Source organism: Saccopteryx bilineata, chromosome 7 (assembly GCF_036850765.1).
Source record: "Saccopteryx bilineata isolate mSacBil1 chromosome 7, mSacBil1_pri_phased_curated, whole genome shotgun sequence".
NCBI classification, from domain to species: domain Eukaryota; kingdom Metazoa; phylum Chordata; class Mammalia; order Chiroptera; family Emballonuridae; genus Saccopteryx; species Saccopteryx bilineata.
The window spans coordinates 58,449,048-58,474,956 of NC_089496.1; the positions used below are offsets into that span (position 1 = coordinate 58,449,048).

Sequence of the window (25,909 nt, forward strand, 5' to 3'; positions counted from 1 at the left end):
TAAGGCACTCGGATACTGCCAGGCATTTTGAAGAGTCCTCCCGGTCCCATCGTTTTTGTTTTGATAAGTGTGTTTCCTTAATTCCGCACCGTTATTAGGAGCCGCACTGGTCCGCAGCAGGAGCCCTGCACCATCCACACGCTGCACCTCAGTAAGAAAAGTAGCAAATGCTACTCTGCCCACGGAATGACGCTGCTCCGGCCAGGTGCCCCCCTCATCCAGTCGGAAATCATCCCACACTCGGAAATCATCTCGTCTCCCTCTAGACGTCAGCATGGCAAGGTTGGGCCCTGCCAGCCGCCGCCACTGTGTGCCAGTCTGCTCAGTGCCCAGTGACTGGCAGGGTGCTCAGTACCCTTGCTGCTGACAGGTGGACAAACAGTATTCAGCCACAGAGGCCCCAACAGGCTCAGTGTCGTGTGAGGTTCTGAGAATGCTCCACAGGGGCTATTGGGCCTCAGGAGAGGTTGTGTGCCCCCAGCACACAGACCCTGGACAGGGAGGGTGAGGCACCATGCACCCAGGGCCAATGCAGGGTGGGTGGAGGCCAGCAGGGGTGCCGGTTCACCAGGCCCCTGGCAGTCACTGTCTTCCCTGCATGCTTCACCCCCTTTGTGTCAGACTTCTGGTCTGGGCACCCTCCCTGCCCCTCCCGCCCTTCTTCTGCTGGGCTCTGACCTTTACCTGAATCCCCAGGGCTGTGCTCTACCCAGGAGGAGGTGGGCACAGCCAGCACACGCCCAGGGAGACTGCCTCGCTACCACAGCCATGGGCCCCCCCAAATGGCGCAGACCCCTCCTCCCAATCACTTCTGCTGCCCAAGGCTAGAGGACCTCCCCTGACTCTCATTCCATGCCAGTGTTCTTTCTCTGCCCCCCCCCCCAACACCCAAACCTGTGTCCTTGGACTGGGAGACTGACAGGGAGGGGAGGGATACAGGAGCGGGGGCCACAGGTCGTCACTGGCCTTGGCCAGGCACTGCCCTGGTCCTCTCTCCAGCCAGTGCCAGCCCAGGAGTATCTGCATGTGGCTGTGAGGGACCTGGCAGGTGTGGGGGGGGGGGGGGCGGCCTCAGGTGGGGCTCTGTCTCTTGCTCTTCCTCCAAGCACGTGACGTGCAGGAAGCGCAAACTCCATGCAGCTATGGGACAGTGTTCTTGCCCTGCCCAGGGGGCCTCCCTACGCTTGCAGCCAGGGCTGAGGGGCACATCCCTGGCAGGACCAGTCCACATGGGCCCTGGAAGGACTCTGCCCCACGTGGGCCTGGAGGGTGTGTTAGGACTGAGGGGCAGGTGCTGGTGGGAGGGGAGCCTGAGAGGCCCCGCAGGCATGCTTTTCCCAGCTCTTGGGGAACAGCCAGCTCTGTGCTGGGCCAGCCCCCAACCCCCTGCCCTCTCCTCAGTTTCCCTCTCCTGGTGCATCGAGTCAAACACTACGCCCCTTATTCTTGTTTGGGTTTTTTTTTTTTTTGTATTTTTCTGAAGCTGGAAACGGGGAGGCAGTCAGACAGACTCCCGCATGTGCCCGACCGGGATCCACCTGGCATGCCCACCAGGGGGTGATGCTCTGCCCATCTGGAGCATTGCTCTGTTGCGACCAGAGCCACTCTAGCGCCTGAGGGCAGAGGCCATGGAGCCATCCTCAGTGCCCGGGCCAACTTTGCTCCAATGGAGCCTTGGCTGCAGGAGGGGAAGAGAGAGACAGAGAGGAAGGAGAGGGGGAGGGGTGGAGAAGCAGATGGGCGCTTCTCCTGTGTGCCCTGGCCGGGAATCGAACCCGGGACTTCCGCACGCCAAGCCAACACTCTACCACTGAGCCAACCTGCCAGGGCCTACGCCCCTTATTCTTATATAAAACCAGAAAATACTGCCAACAGCCAGCACCTCCTGAGTACCTAGCGTGTGAACTGGGCCCTCTCCTAATGCTCCCTGAGACCTCACAATGAGGTCAGAGCCACTACTGTCCTTAAACATGTGAGACGGTGTTGCACAAGGCACCCGGGGGGAGGGGACGCAGCCAGCAGAGAGGACCGAGCACACACCACACCAAGAGTCCATGCCTCCAGCTTAGCACACGTCACCCTTACTGTGCTCACAAAAGGGAAGTCTCACGGCCTCGACAAGCAGCCTCTTTATTCCCACGTGGCCCTGGGGGGACCTTCTCCTGGCATTCGGCCCTGGGTCAACAGCAGTGGGTATTTAAAGGATGAGGATGCCAGCCAAAACCTGGAGCCCAGAACCACTTGGTCCTGGAAAAGCTCAAGTGCACGTCCACTTCCTGGAAATGGGGCAGGTTCACTTCAGAGGTTTCCACAGCGGCCCCTGAAGCTAGAGGCGTTTGTGATGGGGCTCTCAGTTCCTACGAAGTGTCACCCCACTGCTCCCCACCCTGACCTTCCCCAGCACAGCTGTGTCTAAGTGGCCCCCACACAGGTGACAGTGGGTGACACAGGACCTGCTCCACGTAGAGCACAGTCACAGGACAGCCTGTTAAATAACGCGACTCTGAGGGTCTGTGACCCCAGCCCATCAGAGGGACTGCAGCCTCTAGGTGTCTCGGCCACTGTGGCCAAAGGCCTGCCCCCGGCGTCACACTGCCCCTGCCATGGAGACGTCTGGATGGCCGGCTTCAGCAGCTGCACACGTGGATGGAAGGGACTCAGCAAGGAGAGGCCATCCCCAGACAACAATGTGGAAAACACTACAGAGACGAAGCCACGCAGGCGTCCCTGCAAGCCTCCATCGTTAAAATAGCCAGGAAAGTTGGCAAGGCGGCAAGGAAAATTACAGGGCATTTCCTGTGAAGATCGTATGGGACATCCTTAGAAATTTCTTGAGGCATAATAAGCTTACTGTTCCTCTTTCTAAAAAAATATCTTCCTGTGGCTCACCTGTCCCCCCCTAAACAAACAAAAAAAAGCAGTTATTTACGGATGGCAAATACTCCCTCTTTAGAGCAGCGTGGCTCATCTGGCACACGGTCAGGACCCGGGGGAGGGTGTTTGCTTGCAGCCACTGGCCACTGTGGGAACCTCTGAGGAAGCCCTGGCCTGGTCTCAGCTGTGAAAGCCCAGTTAGGACCAGCAGGGAGCTGGACGTCGCGTTCTGTTCAGCCCAGTTAGGACCAGCAGGGAGCTGGACGTCGCGTTCTGTTCAGCCCAGTTAGGACCAGCAGGGAGCTGGACGTCGTGCTGTCCAGCCCAGTTAGAACCAGCAGGGAGCTGGACGTCCCGTTCTGTCCACAGAGACGCAGTCCCCACACAGGAGTTCCCAGTTACTCATTTACTGGGTGAGTGTGTGGGGGCTCCCTGGGGGTCATTCCCTGTGAGAACCCCTTTCTGAACCTCCTGCTGTGGGTGCCTAAGTCTGGCCTGAACTGCCACCTGCACGACCACGGGGCCCAGAGGGGACGGCGTGGCCCTGAGGGCGACGGGAAGGTCTCCTCCACTCGTGCACTAAGAACACTTGGACCCACCTCCTTATTCTAAAAATTACTAATTAAATGCCTAGTACTATAGCTGCTTTGGCACAAGCCAAGGAAATTATTTAGAAAGCAAACACCTAACACAGGCCCAGACGTGGGCTCTTCCCTGCAGCGAAGACAGCAGGCACCCCGGCCCGAGGCGGATGGGGCGGGGCGGGCTCCTGAGACCGCTCGTCCAGGGGGCACCAGGCAGAGCTGCAGTCGGGTTAGAGCAGTCCTGCGAGGGCCACTCTCCTTGCCCCCTGAGGTGACGGGCACTGAAGGCCAAGGGCAGGTGGCAGGGAGAAGGCCCTCCCACTCTGAGCTGGTCAGTCCTCCTCCTCCTCCCAGGATCTGAGAGCTGACCTTGTTTCTTCAAGGTCACTTGTCACAGAGCCCGTGGCCTTCAGACCCTGGCTCCCACACAGTTCTCACAGTGTATACGTCAGTGTGAGCGATGGTTCCCTGCTGTCCTCCACACCCCGACGGCGCTGTACCTACAGGTCAGTGCTGGTCAGTCCCTCCCCTTCACCACTCAGCCCACCCTGCCCCACCGCAGCCATCCGTCTTTCCTCTCTAAGTCTGTTTCTGTTTGTTCACTCATTTGTTTTGTGTTTTCGATTCCACATATGAGAGAAATCACAGGTGTGTGTCTTCCTCTGTCTGACTTACTTCCCTCAGCGTACGGCCTCGGGGGCCACCCGGCTGCATCGCTAGTAGACACTCCGTCTGCAGAGGGCATGCGTGGGCCAGTCCACATCCCAGACCAGGAGGGCGGGGGATGGAGGGGCTTGCCCACGACCAATGCTCGGGGGGGCTGGTGACCGCGCACAGCCCCGAGGACTCACTGTCAGCACCCTGATGTGCTCCCAGCAGCTGTGACACAGAACAGAGGGCCTGCCACAGTCTAAGATGACAATCACGCAGCAAGGACAGAGCCAGACAAGAGCTGAGGGTGACATAGCTCCCACAAGCACTCTGGCCTTCCTGCTAGTGTCCAGTTTACCTGGACAATCCCAGCTCTCCCCTCTGCTAGTCTCCCTTTCGGAACACTGTTTGCTTTTATTTCTAAGTGAATGGCTGCTGGGCACCCGGTGGCCCTGCCTTGTCTGTGGTGGGCCCCTGGGACAACCATCACGTCCCTGTGGAGTCTGGAACTAACTGGGCTTTGACCCTCTGGGGCCTGGATATTAAGATGTAAAGTTCAGAGGCTGCTGGAGGCTGTTACGCAAAGCAGCAGCCGACAGAGAGAAGCAGGACAGGGAGATGACAGTTCTCACTTCCCACAGCGTGGGTCTGCAGCAGCTCTGCTCCTGAGACCCTCTCTGGGCCTCTGCTGGGTCCCAAGGGACACCCGGGTACTGCTCTGCAGGCCTTGCAGCCTGGACCTCACACTAGTCCGAACTCCCGTGCAGCAATCTGGAGGACACAGAGCTAAGTCGGTATTTCCCAGGCTCCACTGCGGCATGGATTTCTCATGTGACCGGGTCCTGCCAGGTCCGAGTCCCTGCAGAATACCTGGCGGCTAGAGGTAAGCACCCCAAGCTGCTGGCCGCACGCAGGGAGATTCCTGAGCAGATGAGGCAGAGGGCCCACTGCCCTGGCCCTGAGCTGTGAGCGGGGACAGAAGCCACAGTGGGGCTCTCAGAGACAAGCCCTACGGTCCACTCAGACATCAGTCCTAGCTGCAGGGTCCATGCTCGGGTCCTTCGGCCGCCCAGAGATTCCATCAAGCACACAATACGTGGCCACAAATGCCCGTCTCTGACACAAATGAGAGTGGGTTCTGTAGTCTAGTCTGCCACTAAGAATCCTAATTTATACTCGTGACTATATTAGTTTCCCCTTGCTGATGGTTTGACTCGGGGGTCGTTCACTTGCAAGGAAAACAGTCTTAATCAATACAGTAGCCAAGTGGATTATACAGTTTGTCTGTTTAAAAAAAAAAGAAAGACTGAAATAGACTGAAAAAAAAATCTCCTTTATCCGAATGATAGATGCTCCGTGCTCAGGCCACTCCTGACCAACCCGTCTGCTAGGTTGAGATATCTGAAACTCCATCTTTACAGAACAGGAAACATGTGGGGGACACTAAATAGTTGAAATTTCATCTTATAAGAGGTTGAAGATAAACATATTGAAAATAAAAACACTCCTCTAGTGAGTGGTCAGCTGTAATGCCCTCCCTGAGTTCTGAGGGCGTGAGGCCCAGCGTGTCCCTCACTCACACACGGAGGTAACAGGGTCCGGGCTACCGGTCACCTCGCAACACTGGTCTCGGCCCTCAGCCACGGCCTCTGGAGGCTAGGATTTCGGAGGCTGTGGCTCAGCCAGAAACAACAGTAAAAGAAAAGAGAACAGGGCCTCCTCACCTATTTTTATTCACGGTCAAGCCAGCAGAACGAGAAGCCAGAGGCTGGGCCTGGGAAGACGTGTTTGGCTGGGCCTCCGTCTGCAATTCCTCTGCAACAGGAAGCTCTCGGTTCACAGGGAAGAGTGGGCTGCCCCTCCGCCCCCTTCCATGTCCCCACACCGCCGGTCCCTCCGTCCTCACACGGCCCTTCCCCTGCTCACGGAGCTCACGTGTGCATCTAACCGGCTCGAGAAGCTTCTGGTGAAAACAGTTTTGCTTCTTCCCCAAAGAAACACTCCAACAGAGACCTTTTTTCTTTGTTAAACACTATAGGAAAACAGGCTGTGGGTGTCCATCATGCAGGGGAGGGTGCCCCTGGTGCCCGGGACAGTGCTGTGGACACTTGCCAGGTGCTTGCAGGACCTTGGGAGTAAGAGGAGCTCAGCAGCAGGCCGGAAAGGGCGGCCACTCGTGGGACAAACTACCGAAAACCCACTCAGAGGAGAGTCGAAAGCCTTCGTCAGTGTCAAAAGTAAAAAGAAATGTTGACTTTGTCACAAGCAAATCACTGAAAAACGATGAGAGCCTCTTCCTTCCCTGTGTGTCCTCCACAGAGAGACAGCACTGCACGGAGTCGCTCGCACAGGAAATGAACCCGTGCTTGAATCTCAGCAACTGCACCAGGTTTCCCTTCATCCACTCCAGACTCAAGAAGAACCCTGTCAGGCCCGGGACATGAAGTCTCCGTCACGTATGGAGTACAGCACGGAGTTCAGCGGCCTGGCACAGAGGTCCTGGAATTGGATGCATGGTGCTCAGACTGTAACAGAAGCTGTAGCCACCGATTATCTTTGCCAGAGGGACCCAGGGTGGCAGACTGACTAAGAGCTTCTCTTGGGCTGGCCCTTCTCAGACGGAGCGCTGTCTGACCGTCTCTCCCAGGGAATGGGAAGCCATGTTGCGTGTCTGGACCTCCTCCTCCTGTGGATGGAGGCGCTCTCCTGACAAGAAGAACCAGCGGGCTTGGTTTGAATTGTGTAGCAGTGTCTATCAACTGTCGCATGGATGAGCAGAATGTGCTGTTTCATGCAGTGGAATATTATTTGGCCATTCAAAGGAACGAAGCTACCACATACATGGACCTGAAAAACATCACTCTAGGGCAGGGGTCTCAAACTCGTGGCCCGCGGGCCGCATGCAGCCTGCCAAACAATTTTGTGCGGCCCGCAGACTAATCCACAAAGTTCAAAATATTTTGGATAAAATTAAGTAAGCCTAGGGGCCTACTTGTATTTTTCATTTCTCTAGCATCCTAGCTAGATATTAGCTTAGTTAACAGCAGTTGTGATGCAAACTACAGTTTCTGGTCGTTTTGTGACACTGAGTAAACTGCATGTACGATTGTGCTTGTTGTACTGATTTTTTTTTTGTTTTCAACTGCAGTGAGAAAGTGTTGCATAACAGTTGCCTTTTGTAGACCTAGTGCAGCCCGCCGAATGGCTGTGATCTTGCTCTGCGGCCCACATGCTGAGTTGAGTTTGAGACCCCTGCTCTAGGGGAAAGAAGTCAGACTCAGAACGCCATGTATTAATGTGGTTTTCATTGGCTGAAGTGCCAGGAACAAACAAATCCAGAGACAAGAGGCGTTGGTGGCTTTCCGGTCGGGGGAGGCAGGATTGGGGTGACTGCTGATGGGGATGGGCTTCTCTGGGGGGGGGGGTGAAACATACAGTAACACAGCTCTGTGAATATAATAAAACTACTGACTCGTATACTTCAACATGGTGAATTTTATGGTCTCTGAGTTATATTTGGACTAAAAATGAATATGTAAATTGAGAAAGAATTCTGGAGTATCAGAAAACAGGGATCTCTCTGTAAGAGAGAGGGAACGGACATGCCAAGAAGCATGTTCGAGTCCGAGGAGGTCAGCTGTCCGGCAGGCCCGGGCGGCAAGGCCAGGCTGGAGCAGCAGCCCAGGACTGGGAGACCTGGCCCCAGTGTGGATAGGTCTGGACACATTCAAGAGTTCCACAATCAGTTTGGTGATAAATTAGAGATTAGTATAGAAAAAAAAAAAGTTAGAAAAAATTTAAATTTAGAAAAGACAAAAACCTGTACTCCCCCCCTCAGAAAAAATGACTATTGTACACAATCTGACTCAGTTGTGAAGAACAGTTTCATGCTGTAAACACAAACACGTACAGACTTCATTATAGACGGAACAGGACTTGCCCAAGGGGCAGTACATGTGGACAGGAAGTGGGAAGGGGTGGTCAGTGGGTAATATCTAAAATAGAAAACTCAAGACACAGCCGTGTAGCAAGCTCTGGGGGGAGCATGGGTGAACTCTAGCCTCAGAGGGCAACGTGAGAAGTCCTGGCTGAGGCCAGAAAGACGGTTTGTCATATCAGCCAAAGTGAATGCTTCGGTGTTTAGAACTACACATGCTGTTTTATTAGAAATGTGAAAATTATTCCCCGGTCACCTATTAGAGAACGCGTCATCTCTGTTCAGAGAGGCTCAACTTCTCTCTAGTTCCCTATAATCAATGTTACAGAACTGCCCCCAAATCAGGAGAAAACGTCCTAGAGTTAAGAAGACAACCGTCCTTCTGGCTGAAATGCCTCAGTTCCACACAGGTGACACTTACCACACATCTCTGAGGCCTCGCTTAAGAAAAGTAAGTTAAAAGGCCTAAGCACATTCTCCCCTTACAGAGTTCCCCGAGATTTTCAGACCAGGGCAGTTTAACCACAGCTGATGCCCAGAAAAGTGCCCGCCACCTTTCAGACTGTGTGTACAGTTGGGCCTTTGTCCTTCAAGGGCACGGAGGGCACAGGTGAAGCTGCATGGGAGTTGAGCCTCATCTTCAGCACCCTTTGCCCAGATAACCCATGGTCAAGCTTTTAGAATGAGAACAGCAAAATACTAGGGGTGAGTCTCAGGGCACAGGTCACAAACATTCAGACTTGTGGGCACGGAGTGGACATTTACTTTCTGTAAAATTTCAAAACAGAAAATGCTTCCCATTGGGCCAGAGCCATATTCTGTCCCTGTAAGAGCACAGAGGGCGCACTGAACAAACAATGATACAGTCACTAATGCTGGTTCTTTATTACCTACTTGCCTGTCTGTCTGTCCATCCGTCTGCCTGTCTACATATCCCACACCCACGGAAACCATGTTATACTCATCACACCACTGTTTAAAGAAGAACAAAAGGGAAATGGCTGTGAACATTTTGAGATGCTTTGCATAGTTTTGAGATGATTGCTGTCAAAGTTTTAAATGTTCATTTTAAAAGCATGAAATAATAATTGAACACTATAAATAAAGCACACGGCCCATTACTCAACAGCAATTCCCTCCCTCCTCCCTAGAACAGAACTTAGACTCTTTTTTTTTTTCTTTTTAAGTTTTCATGTCCTCTGTGCAGCCCCAGCCCAGGGACCAGCTGTACTGGTCTCGTTCAAATGTGGTGTTCTAGTCACAGGCCCAAGGGGAGCCATATGATCCGATTCTGGTCAGTGAGAGACAGGAGAAGTCACTCAGGAAGGAGCCTGTGATGGATCTCCTCGTTCTTAAATAAGAAGTGAAGATAAGATGGCGCTCCCTCCACTCTGAACACAGGGAGGCAGGGAGTGAAGCAGGGAGTGAAGACTGGGGTCACGCAGCCCTGGCCGCCACTGACACATCGAGTCAGCAGAGAGGGGGGACGGGGGGGGTGCTGATGGCGAGGCAGGCCAGCTCTGGAACTGTCCCCCTTTGGGGCTCCTTATTACAGGGCCCAATAAATCTCCTTATCATTGAAATCACCACCTGCTGGGAGTTGCACGAAGATCTCTCTGTCTAACCCCACGTGATGGATTGCAGAGCCACCAGGACAAGGAGAAAGTCCTGCAAAGCTTCCAGGCTGGACAGAGACCTTGTGGGTGGGGAGGTAGGCAGTGCACAGCACTGCATCACGCACAGCAGCCACACGGACACCCTCTGCCAGCCTCTCACTGCGCAGGTTACTGCCACCATTGAACCACAGCACTGCACCATGCACACAGCCACACGGACACCCTCTGCCAGCCTCTCACTGCGCAGGTTACTGCCACCATTGAACCACAGCACTGCACCACGCACACAGCCACACGGACACCCTCTGCCAGCCTCTCACTGCGCAGGTTACTGCCACCACGGAACTTGCCCTCGGTCTCACCTGCCTGTCCAGGTACTTGGCACCTGTCACACCTCTACTAATAGCCCAGGGCCAGTGCGTCTGAGAAAAGCAGGTTTGGACTTTCCAGCCCCAGGAGGGCACCGGCATGGAGCAAGGTGAACAAAGGAAACCCATCTGGACCCCATAGAACCACCGTCGCAGAGCTCTGGGGCCTCGGTAAACAGACTAGGAGTGGTCAGCCTTCACACCTCCGTCCCATCTCTGCATTCTCATTTCATCCCCTCACATCTCCAGAGTGGGAAGCTCATCTCACGGGAGAGCGAGCCGGAAGCAAGGCCAGGGCAATGCCTTGCACAACCCTGGCAGGTGCCAGAGTGAGGCTGTGCCCCACTGTTCAAACGACACTTTGTGGAGGGGACACCTTATGCACAGCCTGCGTTTAGTACCCAGAAGACCCGCGTGTTATTCAGGTCTCTTTCAGCTGCAAGAGACAGAATTCCAACTCAAAATAGCTCCTGTTTAAAAGGGCGCAGGTGGGGAAGCCTTGGCTGCCATGGGAGCAGAACCTTCAGGCACAGCTAGATCCAGGGGCCAGGCAGCCTGCTGCCCAGTAGCCCCAGTGAAGACTGTGATTGGTCCAGCTTTGGTTGCCCGCCCCTTCAAAAGGGGTGGAGCTCTCTGATTGGCTGGATGTGAGCCATGTCAGCAGCTGCGGCCAGAGGGGCGTGTCAGCCCCCACCTGAGAGCAGGAAGGAAGGGCAGCCTCCTCGGAAGTGGCCAAAGCATATGCACCTTCAGCCCTTCACCATCCACTGATTTACGCCCAAACTTAGCCTGACACCCCCCACAAGGAGAGAGACCCAGCACTCCTCCTGAGGATGATGTCCCCCCCACCCCCCCACCCCCCGGGGAGCAGGACTCGTTCTCTCCTTCCCCTGACCGCCAGGCTCAGTGGGTCTGCAGGGGCGCATTAAAGTATAAAAGCCACAGAAACAAAATTGAAAATAAAATTTATGACCCTTTTTCAAACCAATATCCCAAAGCTGACCAAGACAGCCAACCAGTGATGGTTCCCTAAACTGCAGGAGAAATTTAACAGACACTTATATCTAAGTGCCACATGCACGCAGGGGCGTCTGGGCACTTCCCAGCTCCCCAGGGAACAGATGAAGAATGTCTCAAGGACCTTGCTCCAGACAGAGAGCAAAGGTGGATCTGCTGGTGATCGGCTCATCCCTCGGCACTGCGGCAGGCCCGGTGTTCCCACAGACAGGTTCCGAGGGAGCCAGAGGACTTCTGTGTCTCTGTCCTAGAGATGGAGGTGGTGCAGCAAACATCTGGGACGGGCGTCTTGCCGAGAATGTCCCCTTCTTTGTGATGTGACTGTTCTTTCTCTGGATGGAAAAGGGGCTGAGTGTGGTCAGGGCTGTCCACAAAACCCCTGTCACGTTGCACCCAGAAGGCACAGAATATCCACAGCACAGCCAGTTCCCCACAGGGGCTGACTGCTGTGTGACACAAAACTCCAGTTACTGCTGGGTGGCCAGGCCCCCGGAAAAAGGAGTGACTCAGGAGGGAGGTGGTCATGCTGGGGAGCATTTCCCTCCCTGGCGAGAGGAGGTCATGGAAGGAAAACGCTCTTGCGCTGTCTCCTTTCCTCCTGCTGGGGACACGTGGGCTTGGGCAGTGCCACTTTGAGCTGCCACCGTCTCAGAACAGAGACTCTTAGAAAAGTCCATTTAGAGGGCTGAACCATCATGCAACTTCCAACCACCCTGCTTCCTGTTGGGTTAGAAAATAATAAGTCACATCATGCATAGGTGGTATTTTATCAGTTACAGCAGTGGTCCCCAACCTTTTTTGGTCCACAGACTGGTTTAATGTCAGAAAATATTTTCACGGATCGGCCTTTAGGATAGGACGGATAAATGTATCACGTGACTGAGACAAGCGTCAAGAGTGAGTCTTAGACGGATGTAACAGAGGGAATCTGGTCTTTTTTTTTTTTTTTGTATTTTTCTGAAGTTGGAAACGGGGAGTCAGTCCCCGCATGCGCCCAACCGGGATCCACTCGGCATGCCCACCAGAGGGCGATGCTCTGCCCATCCGGGGTGTCGCTCTGTTGCAACCAGAGCCATTCTAGCGCCTGAGGCAGAGGCCATGGAGCCATCCTCAGTGGCCGGGCCAACCTTGCTCCTATGGAACCTCGGCTGCGGGAGGGGAAGAGAGAGGCAGAGAGGAAGGAGAGGGGGAGGAGTGGAGAAGCAGATGGGCGCTTCTCCTGTGTGCCCTGGCCAGGAATCAAACCTGGGACTCCTGCACGCCAGGCCGACGCTCTACCACTGAGCCAACCAGCCAGGGCCAGGAATCTGGTCATTTTTTAAAAATAAAACATCGTTCAGACTTAAATATAAATAAAATGGAAATAATTTAAGTTATTTATTCTTTCTCTGAAGACAGGTACCAAATGGCCCATGGACTGGTAGCAGTCCGTGGCCCAGGGGTTGGGGACCACTGAGTTACAGAACTTGCTGCTCAGAACAACCAACTGCTATGCTCACAGCCGGCTGTCTGGCTCAAGGCAGAGCCCGGAGAAGGTGCCAGGCCAGTGCCCCACCTGCTTACTTGGAATTCCACTTTCAAAGGTTTTCCACCCGTTTGGAGAATACAGCAAATAAGTGACACACACTTGCACTGTGGTTCCGCCTTCATCTGGAACTGTCAGGAGGAATCCCTACTGCCAGCCCCAGGTCCCCACTCAGTCTTTGGGGGCGCCAGCCCAACAGGGAGAGCTTTGCCATACAGTCTGGCAAGGGTGGGCATCCAGGCTCACTGAGCCTCTGTTTCTACTCTGAGTTCCGCCATCCCATGTCCCCTCTTGTTGAGTGATTCTGGGATGGTTGTGGTTCAGGGAACGGAACTGGGGACACATCTCCTCTGAGTGACAAGGAGACAGTCATATGATTCACAGTCACTTCAGGATGTAGTAAAATTACTGAAGTGCCTGGTGTGGGAATGACTTCCACAAATTTGCTCGCTGCCCACTGTGTGCTGATTCACCTGGCAAGGGACAAGAAGACACTGCTGGCATCTGGACAACAAACGGAATCTGGAAAGAACGCTGCAGAGGGCGCCGCACAAGAAACCGGAAACACTTCGCAATCCTGCAGCTCGCATGTGACAGGACCTTGAGAGACAGTTCTCCAAACTGGAAATTATCCAATTTACATGACAGGTCATTAATGACAAATTGTGAAGCTGAAAATAACTTTTCTGAACTCTCAATAAGAAAATCAAAGTTTAATCAACAGTGCGAAAGGAAGGCTTCGGCTATCTTTTGATTCTCTCTATAGAAAGCATTCTAGCCTTGGCCGGTTGGCTCAGTGGTAGAGCGTCGGCCTGGCATGCAGGAGTCCCGGGTTCGATTCCCGGCCAGGGCACACAGGAGAAGCGCCCATCTGCTTCTCCACCCCTCCCCCTCTCCTTCTTCTCTGTCTCTCTCTTCCCCCCCTGCAGCCGAGGCTCCATTGGAGCAAAAGATGGCCTGGGCGCAGGGGATGGCTCTGTGGTCTCTGTCCCAGGCGCTGGAGTGGCTCTGGTCGCAACAGAGCGACGCCCCGGATGGGCAGAGCATCGCCCCCTGGTGGGCCAGCTGGGTGGATACCGGTCGGGCGCATGCAGGAGTCTGTCTGACTGCCTCCCCGCTTCCAGCTTCAGAAAAATAAAAAAATAAAGAAAGCATTCTTACAAAATTATCATCGAAAAAACTGGAAAAGCCTAACCAGGTGGTGGCGCAGTGGACAGAGCGTCAGGCTGGGACGTGGAGGACCCAGGTTCGAAACCCTGAGGTCCCGGCTTGAGTGCAGGCTCATCAGCTTGAGCACGGGGGTCAATGGTGTGAGCGTGGGATCATAAACATGACACTGGCCCTGGCTGGTTGGCTCAGCGGTAGAGCGTCGGCCTGGCGTGCAGGGGACCCGGGTTCGATTCCCAGCCAGGGCACATAGGAGAGGCGCCCATTTGCTTCTCCACCCCTCCTTCCTCTCTGTCTCTCTCTTCCCCTCCCGCAGCCAAGGCTCCATTGGAGCAAAGATGGCCCGGGCGCTGGGGATGGCTCCTTGGCCTCTGCCCCAGGCGCTAGAGTGGCTCTGGTCGCGGCAGAGCGACGCCCCGGAGGGGCAGAGCATCGCCCCCTGGTGGGCAGAGCGTCGCCCCTAGTGGGCGTGCCAGGTGGATCCCGGTCGGGCGCATGCGGGAATCTGTCTGTCTCTCCCCATTTCCAGCTTCAGAAAAATACAAAAAAAACAAAAAAAAAAACACAACAAAAAAAACCCCATGACACCATAGTTGAAGGCTTATGCCCAAAGGTCACTGGCTTGAAGCACAAGGTCACTGGCTTGAGCAAGGGGTCACTGGCTCTGCTGTAGCCCCCCGGTCAAAGCACATATGAGAAAGCAATCATTGAACAAGCAATCAATGAACAACTAAGATGTTACGATGAGGAATTGATGCTTCTCATCTCTCTCCCTTCCTGTCTGTCCCTATCTGTCCCTCTCTCTGAGTCTGTCAAAAAACAAAAAAAAGCTGGAAAAGTATTTTCAAGTGGAAGGAAAGTCAGGGTTCAGAACGAGGGGCTGTGGAAATGCCTGAAGTGTGTCAAAGAGATATGGGCAACCCCAGTGACCAATGACCAGTGTCCATGACACCTACTTCCTGACGAGGACCACTGGGTTCAGGTACAGACTTGAACAAGGCAGGGCTCCCAGGACCCTGGGGAAGACTCATGTGCAGACCCCCCAGGGGTAGCGTAACAATTCTCGGGCTGAGTTTCCTAAGAAGGGAAGGCCACAGACTTTGACAGTCCTCCAGCGGTTTGTTCGGAGGGAGCAGAGCCTGCTGGCCTCTTGGCACCGTGCCAGACAACCTCCCCTCAGATACAGTGTCTGCTGCTGAGGCCTCCGGGATTCTCGCTTGCTGGTAAATATTACTACCCTCCCATTTGCAAAAAAGGAAAAGGGAGTTTAAAAACCCCACCCGCACAGGCCAGGAATATAAATTAAGGTGTTCTTTCAGCTCCTAAATTTGTGTGCACCATATCTGCAGGATCCAAAAATGAAAGGATGTTTCCATATATAATCCTCAGCACAGAAATGCAGAACCCCTGTTCTGTGGGCTGGGAGGGGAACAAAGGTGTCCTGGGATAGAAGGCCACGCAGAGAGGCTCCCCGGCAGCCTCAGTGGCAGAGTGTGCCCACTCAGCTGAGTAGCTCAAGTGTTCTGCTTTGTGATAAGGTATCATCTACCTGGAGGAGATTCTAAGGAAAATGATACCTATGGTATAAAACACCTAACAGATGCTAGATACTCATCTTGCCTATTGTTGGGAAATTATGAGACTAGATGTTTCTGAGCCTTTCTGTTGTTCTCCATGGTCTTGTCTGTCAGCTCCTGAAGTCATGTGCCAGAGCGCAGGCTGGGGGGTCCAGGTGACTGACCAGGAAAGCTGACACGTCTTCTCTGAGCCCTGACTCTGCGGGACCCCGGGCATCTGCTCTGTGCTTCCCCAGGAGGAGGCACAGTTACAGCCTGGCCCCCCGTTTCCGGGGGCAGCAGACAGTCCCCCCACTCTGCAAACACACAGCCTGCCACCATCCATGCTGCCGAGCCCACCGCCTGCTCTTGACCAGACCCTCCCCCTAAAGTGAGGGTGTGCCTAGTGCCCTCCCAGTCCACCTGTCCTCTTACTTCCTCTCCGCACACCCACTCCCACCAGACACGCCCAGGAAGTCGGTGCTCAGAGAGAACTCTCCCAAGTCTCGTGTTCCCCACCCAGAGCTCCGTGAACCCCCCCTTTTGGGTTCTTATGGGTTCTTCCCCAGCCAGGTGTGACAAAGTCATTGGCTGCTAGAGACTGGTACAGCCCCAGAGGTCAGGGAGCGGGGCTGGAAGTCCCCCTTCTGATCGCACCACGAATGTCTGGGCAGCCCCCCCCCATCTTGTGGTTATCGAGGAGCTTTCCAAAGCTTATCCGTTAACATACGCAGCAGCAGTTGAAAGGGGTCTGTTATGAAGAACAGAAGACACTTGTTTACCTTTATTTGTCTCAGAACTGTCCTGGGGACCTGTGTCCCGCACAGGCAACAGTCAGGAATGCTGTGATAAGTAGTGCGGTGTCAGGTGGGGGCAAGACTTACTGGGTGGGGGTCACTTTGTAACATATAGTGTGTCCATCAAGTCATGGTGCACTTTTGACCGGTCACAGGAAAGCAACAAAAGACGATAGAAATGTGAAATCTGCACCAAATAAAAGGAAAACCCTCCCAGTTTCTGTAGGATGATGTGGCAGCATGTGCGCATGCGCAGATGATGACGTAACACCGTGTATACAGCGGAGCAGCCCACGGCCATGCCAGTCGAGATGTGGACGGTACAGAGGAAAGTTCAGTGTGTTCTGTGGCTCGCTAAATTTGAATCCGTGACCAAAGTGCAATGTGAATATCGGCGCATTTATAATGAAGCGCCACCACATAGGAATAACATTACTCGGTGGGATAAGCAGTTGAAGGAAACCGGCAGTTTGGTGGAGAAACCCCGTTCTGGTAGGCCATCAGTCAGTGACGAGTCTGTAGAGGCTATACGGGATAGCTACCTAAGGAGCCCTAAAAAATCTGTGCGTGCGTGTGCTCGACAATTACACCTAAGCAAGACTACAGTTCATAAGGTGTTAAAGAAACATCTCTGTTTTACGGGGTACAGATTGTGGCTGTTGCACGCTATCAAACCAGCGGACAGACCCACACGATGCGCGTTTGCTACAGATATGCTTCATGAGATGGACAATGATGCAAGATGTCTGCAGAAGATTGTGTTAAGCGATGAGGCGACCTTCCATATCTGTGGACATGTTCATCGTCGTAACGTCCGAATATGGGCTGTTGAACATCCTCATGCCTACGTTGAGTACGAACGTAACACCCCTAAAGTGAACGTGTGGTGTGGCCTGATGCATGATAAGGTGACAGGCCCATTTTTTTTCGCGGAGCCGTCTGTGACGGCAAAGTCCTATCTTGACATGTTGGAATTTTATGCAGTGCCACAATTTCCAGAAGGTGTCATCTTTCAACAGGACGGCGCTCCTCCACACTACACCACCATTGTTCGTGAGTTTCTGGGTAGAACATTCCCCCGGCGGTGGAGAGGCAGGGGTTCTGTCAAGCCATGGTCACCACGATCCCCAGATCTGACGCCCTTAGACTTTTACTTTTGGGGTTATGTGAGGCAACATGAGTACATTGAACATATCAACAACGTTAATCACTTAAAACAGAGAATCACAGGCCATGGCCGGTTAGCTCAGTGGCAGAGCCTCGGCCTGGTGTACAGGAGTCCTGGGTTTGATTCCTGGCCAGGGCACACAGGAGAAGCACCCATCTGCCCCCTCTCCTTCCTCTCTGTCTCTCTCTTCCCCTCCCGCAGCCAAGGCTCCATTGGAGCAAAGTTGGCCCGGGCACCGGGGATAGCTCCATGGCCTCTGCCTCAGGCGCTAGAATGGCTCTGATTGCGGCAGAGCGACGCCCTGGCTGGGCAGAGCATCGCCCCCTGGTGGGCATGCCGGGTGGATCCCGGTCGGGTCATGAGGGAGTCTGACTGCCTCCCCGTTTCCAACTTCAGAAAAATGCAAAAAAATAAAAAACAAAAAAACTAAAACAAAAAAAACACAGAGAATCACAGACGTTATTCACTCTGTTACACCAGACGTCCTTACCCGTGTGTGGCAAGAACTTCACTATTGTTTGGATGTGTGTAGGGCAACAAATGGAGCCCACATCAAACTGCACTGAATAGGTATGAAACTGGGAGGGCTTTCCTTTTATTTGGTGCAGATTTCACATTTCTATCGTCTTTTGTTACTTTCCTGTGACCGGTCAGAAGTGCACCATGACTTTACGGACATACTGTATAACTGTCTAATCAATTATTTTTAAGAAAGATGTCTCAGGTATCGTCAGAGTGAGGCTCCAACATCCCCTGTTGACACCAGAGCTGCAGGAAGTCATGTTGAGCCTCCAGAACAGCAGCGTCTCAGCCCCACCGCAGCCTGGTTTGTGCACAGGCGTCCCCACACGCCCCCTCCTGCCCGCCAGTTACACCTCCGCTGCTGTGTCTGCCCAGCAGCAGGCCAGGTCTGGGAACGAGTGAGCCCAGCGCGGGCCCAACATGACCAGACACCGCCGTGTGATCACTCAGGACGCAGGAGGTGTAAGAAATGTAACCTACAGCCCCAGAGGGGTGCGGCGTGAGTCAGCGTGTGTGTGTGTGTGTGTGTGTGTGTGTGTGAGCGCATGTGTGTGACCGAGTGTGCATGCGTGTGACTGTGTGTGAATGCATGACTCAGTGTGCATGCAAGTGACTGAGTGTGTGTGTGTGTGTGTGTGTGATGATCACACAGATAAGGCAGCAGCTTCTGACCCTGGAGCAGACAGGACAGTGACTTGTAGAAACAGGAAAACATGTTAACTGCAGGATAAATGGCTCTGGGCACTTGTGTCCATCAGACTCAGATTATATATCATAAAGGAGATTTTTTTTTTTTTTTTTTTTTGTATTTTTCTAAAGCTGGAAACGGGGAGAGACAGTCAGACAGACTCCCGCATGCGCCTGACCGGGACCCACCCGGCACGCCCACCAGGGGGCGATGCTCTACCCACCAGGGGGCAATGCTCTGCCCAGCCAGGGTGTCGCTCTGTTACAACCAGAGCCATTCTAGCGCCTGAGGCAGAGGCCATGGAACCATCCTCAGTGCCCGGGCCAACTTTGCTCCAATGGAGCCTCGGCTGCAGGAGGGGAAGAGAGAGACAGAGAGGAAGGAGAGGGGGAGGGGTGGAGAAGCAGATGGGCACTTCTCCTGTGTGCCCTGGCCAGGAATTGAACCCGGGACTTCCACACGCCAGGCCGACGCTCTACCACTGAGCCAACCGGCCAGGGCCATAAAGGAGATCTTGATAAAAGATTGAGTTCACCAAAATGACATCTCATTAATTCAGCTCTGGCAGGAAAGACTGAAATCTAATTTTTCCAGATAACTACAATCACTCAAGCTTACAAATTAACATTTTATCAGAAACAATTCCATCCTTAACCAAAGCATTCCAAACACAATTCCATTTTCTCTGGGAACTGGCGGTCTCCCTGTGGAGGACGGGTCACTCTGTGCAGCCCTTGCCGCACAGGAAGTGTGACCGAGGCCTCTCAGGCGGAGGCTCCAGGCCACTGCATCTCTAGCTGCACAGCCACAGCGTGGCAGGAGTGGACAACACAGGGTCACGGAGATCAATTACAGCAAATGTCCAACATGGCATCGTCACCGTCCATGGGGGGCCGACCTGATGCCAAATCGATTCAATCATGACGCCCTGAAGTCAGCGCTTGTGGGTGAGGGCTGGAGGCAGCTCCGGGGAACAGGACATGCACGCACCTCACAGCCCCGGGGGCTCGGGAGACAGGACCCAGCTCACCCTGGGCAGCAGGTCTCCTGTGGGGCTCGTGTCTGTGCTCTGGCCCTTGAGACCCTCCAGCCTCTTAGTTGGCCATATTCCATGAAGAACAAAGGGGGCAGGGACTGGTCACCCTGGGCTTGGCCCCTGCCCACCAGGCACCCTCTGCCCACACCGCAGTGGGGAAGGCGGGAGGCGGTGGGCCCGGTGGATGGTTCTGTCTTGCAAGTCTCCTGGGTTGGCCCTCCAGCCCCTGCTCCCTTATTAGGGGCAGCGATATCACTGGGGCCGGGAGCTGCAAAGCTGAGACCCAAGCTCACGGGTGACCATCACCTTAAGGCCACCTCACGCTGAGAGCATAGTCACTGCTACTGATAACAGTAAAAACATAAGAGCTTGCAATTTTTGTTTGTGAAATAGAGTGGATTGTTAATACATGTGGAGATGGCTTGGTTGTTTCATGTCGATTGTCTCACTGGTGTCCTGGTCAACCCAGTGAGATGACTAATAATACCCCCATTTTGCAGGTAAAGAAACTAAGGCTTTGAGTGGTTAAAGGTCACACTGGAGACTAAGCTTTTCACTACCTTGCTGCCTACTCATCAAGCCTAACTGTTCCCTTGTGTCTGTCATATCGGGGACAGAGTGACAGCTGGTCCACTGGACCTTGTCTGCAACCTACAGTCTCCCATGACCGTCACAAACCAGTGATGACTTTTAAATGTCTGGTTCCATCATCTACTTACAACATAATTATTACATTAAAAATGATCTAAGTTACTTAAGTCTTCAAAAGACTTCTTTTCTTACACACCTAGGACATCAGCGTCTTTTTGCCCAAGAGACGCAGGGAAGGAGAGTTAGGAGTGGAATCTGGCTGCTAGGGACAACCCTGGACATGAGGGTGGAGCTGGGGTGGACAGTCTACCTGTCTGTGCAGCTGACCCCAGAGCAGCTGTCCTGGGATCACTACGGCCCCGCTGCAGCCAGAGGAGAAGGGGGAAGCAACAGACAGTTAAGGGCGTGTGCTCCTTTGTAAGGAGTCGTGTTTCTCAGGGTCCAGGCCAGAAACCACACCTGGGGGACTAATCAAGAGGTGGTTAACACAGGTAGTGGAACGCGGAAAGAGGAAAAGAGCAAACTCCCAGGTGGCCGGCTATGTGACATGGCCCTGACACCCAGGGCTAGGGGATGGGACAGAGAGGGTCATCTGTCCGAGAGCGCAGCTGTGGTCGTCCTCTGAGCATCGGGGGCTGTCTGGGTATATGACATGTCCATCTATGACTGAAAATCCCATGCTGTGAGTGGGAAGTTACAGCAACCCTGGGCAGCCAGGACCATGGAAGGTTCAGAGGAATGACGCTTCTCCCCGAGCAGTCCGCTAGGTGAGCTTACCTCTCCAGGCGACAAGGCGCTGGTGGTCTCGGATTGGTGGGCTTCAGAAGTAGTGGCTCTACCGTGGGTCAGCTGAGACCAGGTCCGCAGACCTGGCCTGCCCTGGCAATCGCATGCACATCTGGAACAGCTTGAGCCACCATCTACTTGAGGCCACCGTGCCTGCAATGCAAGGTGACTGTGAGTCTGGTTCCGGTGTGTGTGTGTTGCTCGTCTAGGGGGCTGTCCACAGGGAGCAGCAGACGGAGGTCGCGGATGCCTCCCCAAGCTGCTCCGGGGCCCTGCCTGCCCTTCCTGTGGACGTCTCCTCACAGAGGAGCAACACTCGAGACGCACACAGCAGAGAGCAGCAGGACCCTCGGCCCCACAGCGGTGACAGCTGGGCTGGAATCTGGAGACACCGGATTGCAGACACCTTTTTCCACCACCATCACCATTCTCAGGGATTGTCTCGGTCCCAGTCTCCGCCCCATCGGGCCGAACGCCTGCTACTGCATGTCTCTACACTGTCATAACGCAGGTAAATGACACTATTTCACTGGGGACAACCTGGAGTCACGACGGCCACTTGGGGTAACTCCTGACGTAGACAGGACTACTTGTTTAATGGGCGTCTGAACACAATCAGAGAAGGAAATCCTGAATGTCTACTGGTTGACACTCTTCGGCTGGCACGAAGGGCCTCCAAACCCAACTCAAATCCCGAAAATGTCCACCTACAAGATCTCTCAAACCCCAGGTCAGAAGGAGAAAGTTCAGTGACAAATTCAGACCTGTGCTCAGCACACACACTCCAGGCTTGTCCGACCTCCTTCCACGAGCCCCTGTGTGGGGGGCCTGCTGACGCAAAGCCTTGGACATGAAGGCTAATTGGCATGACCCTAAAAGGGACTCAGGGCTGACAAACCCTTAAAAACACAAACAAAGCAGAAACTCCTTTAATAGTTGTCAATGCGGCAAACCGAAGAATAATGGAAACTTGTCCCATCCGAGTCTTAAAGACTTGTGAACTAGAAAGCTCTGAGGGCCCCAAGGGGTTTTGGGGAGACCACGGTCATTCCCTCTCATCCTCTGTCCCCTCCACGCCGTCTCTTCTCCAGCTGTGGCAGACTTTGCAGATTAATAGTATGTAGTAGACTGTATTTCCTACAAACGGGCTCTCATACTTCCAGATTCAGATGCTCTTCCTGGAGCTTCCTTCTCCGATGAAAGCTGGCGTTCACCTCCATTCCCCTTGCACCTGACGGGGCCTTTGTGGCTGACTCAATTGGAGCACGGTAGAAGTGACGCTGCAGGACCTCTGGAGTAGGCTGAGAACAGCGATCCAGCCCCCAGGTAGCCAACCACCGTGCCATGAGGACGCTCAACCTGACCCACGCAGAGACCACGTGGAAAGGCTACGTGGAGAGGAACCGCCAGGTGTGCAAAGATGGAGGCTTCGGATAACTCTGGCCCCACCCTCTGAGCCTTCCCACTCTCGCCAGAAGTGTCATGGAACCCAAACCAACCCTTCAGCTGTGCCCTGTCCAAATTTCTGACCCAGGGTGCCTGTGAGAAGTGATTGTTTTGTGCCACTAAGCTTTGAGGTGATGTGTTACATGTTACACAGCCATTGAACTTGGAACCCCAAGTCATCGCAGAAACATTCTGTCATTGTGTCCACACACTGCAGACCAAAGATGAAGAAAAAGAAGTCAGACCACATGGTCCCTCAGAATCCACAGGAGATGCTGCCCTGATTGGGTAGGAAGAGCTCATGCATATTTAAAAGATAACTCAAACTTCCAAAGGAAAGAGAAAAATGTGAACCTTCTGATTGTGTTGATGCTGCAATTTTCTCAAAGGCAAAACTTTTACCTATGATATATTCATTAATGACCTTGGTTATTAGGTTACAAAACAAGAAGAAAAGCAGATCATTCGCGGCTTTTAAATATGGCTGGAAAATTCTTTTAAAGTCCTCTGAAGAGGAAGTTCACGTAATGTTCTTGATGGATGACTGCCGGGGAATGAACATGAGTTAGTCATTGTGATTTAAAACATGCAGGCTCTGCATCCACGTTGGATGCAGAGAGCCACTCAGAACAATGAGAAAAACTGGCCAGTCCACTGATGTGATCATCTTTCTGAGTCTATCAGATATGTGAGATCGCAAGGCAGCCACATAAGCTGAATTCCAAAGGAGCCGGCCATCAGGGAGGAATGTAGCACACACCTATCTGCCCTTTGGCAGAGATGGGAGAAACACGTGGCCACCAGCAGGTCTGGAGGCGTCAGCTTGGAGCTTTGCAAATCATTAGAGGTCAAGGGAGGGCCAGAGCGCAAGTCTGGAAGAGCTGACTTCAGAAGTTTGCAGTTTCTCATGAGATCACTGAGTGCTCTGAAGAGAAATGCCAGCACCCACCCTGCAGAAGGGGGAGGGCAGGCCGGCGCATTTGCAGGGAGAGGCCAGCTGCTGGCGGAGCACAGACAGCCTCCGGTTCCTGTGACCCACCCCACCTGTGAAGCAGAGGCCGGAGACACTGCAAGAAGGCCACCCAGTCCTCTCGCCCACATGTACAGTGAAGCCCAAAAGGAAGCCTGACCTGGACCCCAACCCAGACCAGCACACTGCACCTCAACAGAGGATTAGAGAGGAGAGAAAAGATCAGGTCTCCAAATGTCCAGGTTTCAGAAAACAAACAAAAAAACAAAAAATGTTGTCACATCCAAGAACCTGGAGTGGTCACTTGAGGGAGGAAAGATCATCAAAAGGTGTCAGCACTCAACTCAGAAGTTGGGGTTATCTGACAAGGATTTTAAAGTAGCAATTGTAAAAACACTCCCATGAGCAATTATGAACACTCTTCAAACAAATAAAAACATCTCAGCATGTAAATAGCAGGTAAAAAGAACTACAAGGAAACCCTATAACTCAGAGTGTAATAACTGAAAATTAAAACTCACTAGACAGGCTCAGGAGTTAACTGGAGAGGAGAGAGGAAAGAAGGGAAGAATTAGTGAACTCAAAGAGGGTTGTTCCAATTTGAACTGAGAGAAAATAGGCTAAAAGAAGGGAAAAAAAGAAGACTGCCTCAGCAAACTGTGGAACCAACAAGAAAAATCTAATGTTTGTATCATTTGAGTTTCAGGAAAAAAAGAGAAAATGTAGGGGTGAAAAAGTGTTCTGAAGAAAAATGGCTGAAAATTTTTTTTTTTTTTTTTTTTTTAACTCAACTAATCCACAAGTAGGCAGGAAAGAAAGGAAAAAGAGGAACTGATGGAACAAAGCGAAAACAACTAACAAGATAGTAGATTTAAATCCGACCACATCACTAGTGGTATTAAATGTAAATGGTCTAAAATTCCCAATTAAAAGACAGAGATGAACAGATTAGATAAGAAACCAAGACCTGGCCCTGGCTGGTTGGCTCAGTGGCAGAGCATCAGCCGGCCTGTGGACACCCTGGGTTTGATTCCTGGCCAGGGCATAGAGGAGAAGTGACCATTTTGCAGGAGTAGCACCAGAGCAATGTTATTCTTCTCTTAGCATTTTTGGATGTTTTTGACATTCTATTGTTTTTTTGTTTGCTGCTGGGTTTTTCATGTTTTTTGTTTGTTTGTTGTTGTGGGAAGGATGGTGCCAGTGTTGACTATATTGGGTTCATGTCATCAAGTATGAAAAGGAAGATGTTGTGATTCAGCTGTATTTTACCACTATATCCAAAAATCCATGGAAATGCTTATACATGTTTAGCTTAAGCCTAGAGTCCTCATCCTTCCCTCACTGAAAAGATGGTCCCTGGGTCCAGGACTCCACTCGGGCGCTTGTCTTCCTGAGACACCTGTGGCATTAACGTGCTCAGCAAACATGAGCCACCATGTGCAAGACAGTGTGCTGGGGACATGGGGAGCTAGAGATAAAGGAGGCGGCAGCTGCCCAGGAGGGGTCTCCAGGGCAGGTGGACGTCAGGCAGAGCAAGGCGAGGACTCTAAAGTGAACCAAGGACCTGCGGCAGCTGCAGTGATAAACTCTGAATTTCCCGAAACCCACCCATTGGGGCCCCACGTGTGCAGGGGTCCCCGACCTAACAGCCCCTCATCGGAGATGGCAGCTTACACCCAAATAAGACATTTACCTGCCAGCAGAGGCCATGGGGTTTGCTAGAAAGATCACACGTGCTTTTCTGGTGCCCTTTGCATATAATCTTAGGAGCCCATGGTGTGTTTGTCGCTCACAAATTTGTGAGCTGCATTTGGAAACCTGCACTTTCCAGGCAGTCCCACCGTGGAGGCCACCAGCTCAACACCCTGGACAGGCAGCATCACTGAGGATGCTCTCACCCTTCAGGCTCCAAAGGCTCATATCGCCTCGGAGAAGGTTTTTAAGATTTGGAAACAAAGCTCACGCATTCCTCTCCTTCCATGGATTCATAATCTTTCAGCTCTCACCTCTAAACAGGGAGGCCCCATTATGTAACTCTTGTCCCCAAGCCAGAGACGGTCATTGTTAGGGCAGCTGCTCCCTACTGGCCCAAGCACGGGGCGGCCAGCAATTCCTGCGACTACCCTGGCTCCCCCTCCCATGGCAGCTCCACGGGGAGATGCTGCCTTCTCTCCTGCACGGAGCTAACTAGGGAGGAGATTCCAGAAAAATGTTCAAGTTGGCAAAGGGTGGCTTGCTTGAAGAAACAGGCCCGTGTCTAAAGAAGTACCTGCTTACGGTGTCATGTGGGCATGGCTGAGAAGACAGTGTGTCTCCCCTAGAGAAGATGTAGCAAATCAGGCCACTTCTAGGGAGGTGCCCACCTCCTGTTCCCAGGAATGCACACAGAGGCCGGCAGTTTCTGGAGACAGAGCAGGGAAGCAAATGTGAACGGGATGCACCACCTAGTGGCCAGAGACGGAACTACTGCTCACACACACTGGGCAGAGCTCAAATAGCAAGGTGTCACCAGGGGTTCAAGTCCTCTTTCAGGTGACTAATAAGCTGGCCAAGAAAATACAATCTTGTTCCATAAGTCTTACGAAGATCTTGAAAAAAAATATTTTTTGT

The 25,909-nt window shown here is 53.0% G+C and overlaps 1 protein-coding gene across 3 annotated transcripts in view; it reads right to left on the bottom strand.

Annotated features, from left to right (window-relative positions):
• Positions 1 to 25,909, bottom strand: part of TM2D3 (TM2 domain containing 3) — a 44,274-nt gene that overhangs the window by 9,645 nt on the left and 8,720 nt on the right. The window contains exon 6 of one of the 3 annotated variants that reach the window (XM_066239495.1): positions 20,303 to 21,036. The exons of the other annotated variants lie outside the window; for them this stretch is intronic. Within the exon in view, the coding sequence (XP_066095592.1) occupies positions 21,018 to 21,036 (19 nt within the window). The 3' untranslated portion in view covers positions 20,303 to 21,017. Of the gene's footprint in view, positions 1 to 20,302; positions 21,037 to 25,909 lie in introns of those variants that run through there. 3 annotated transcript variants of the gene reach the window in all.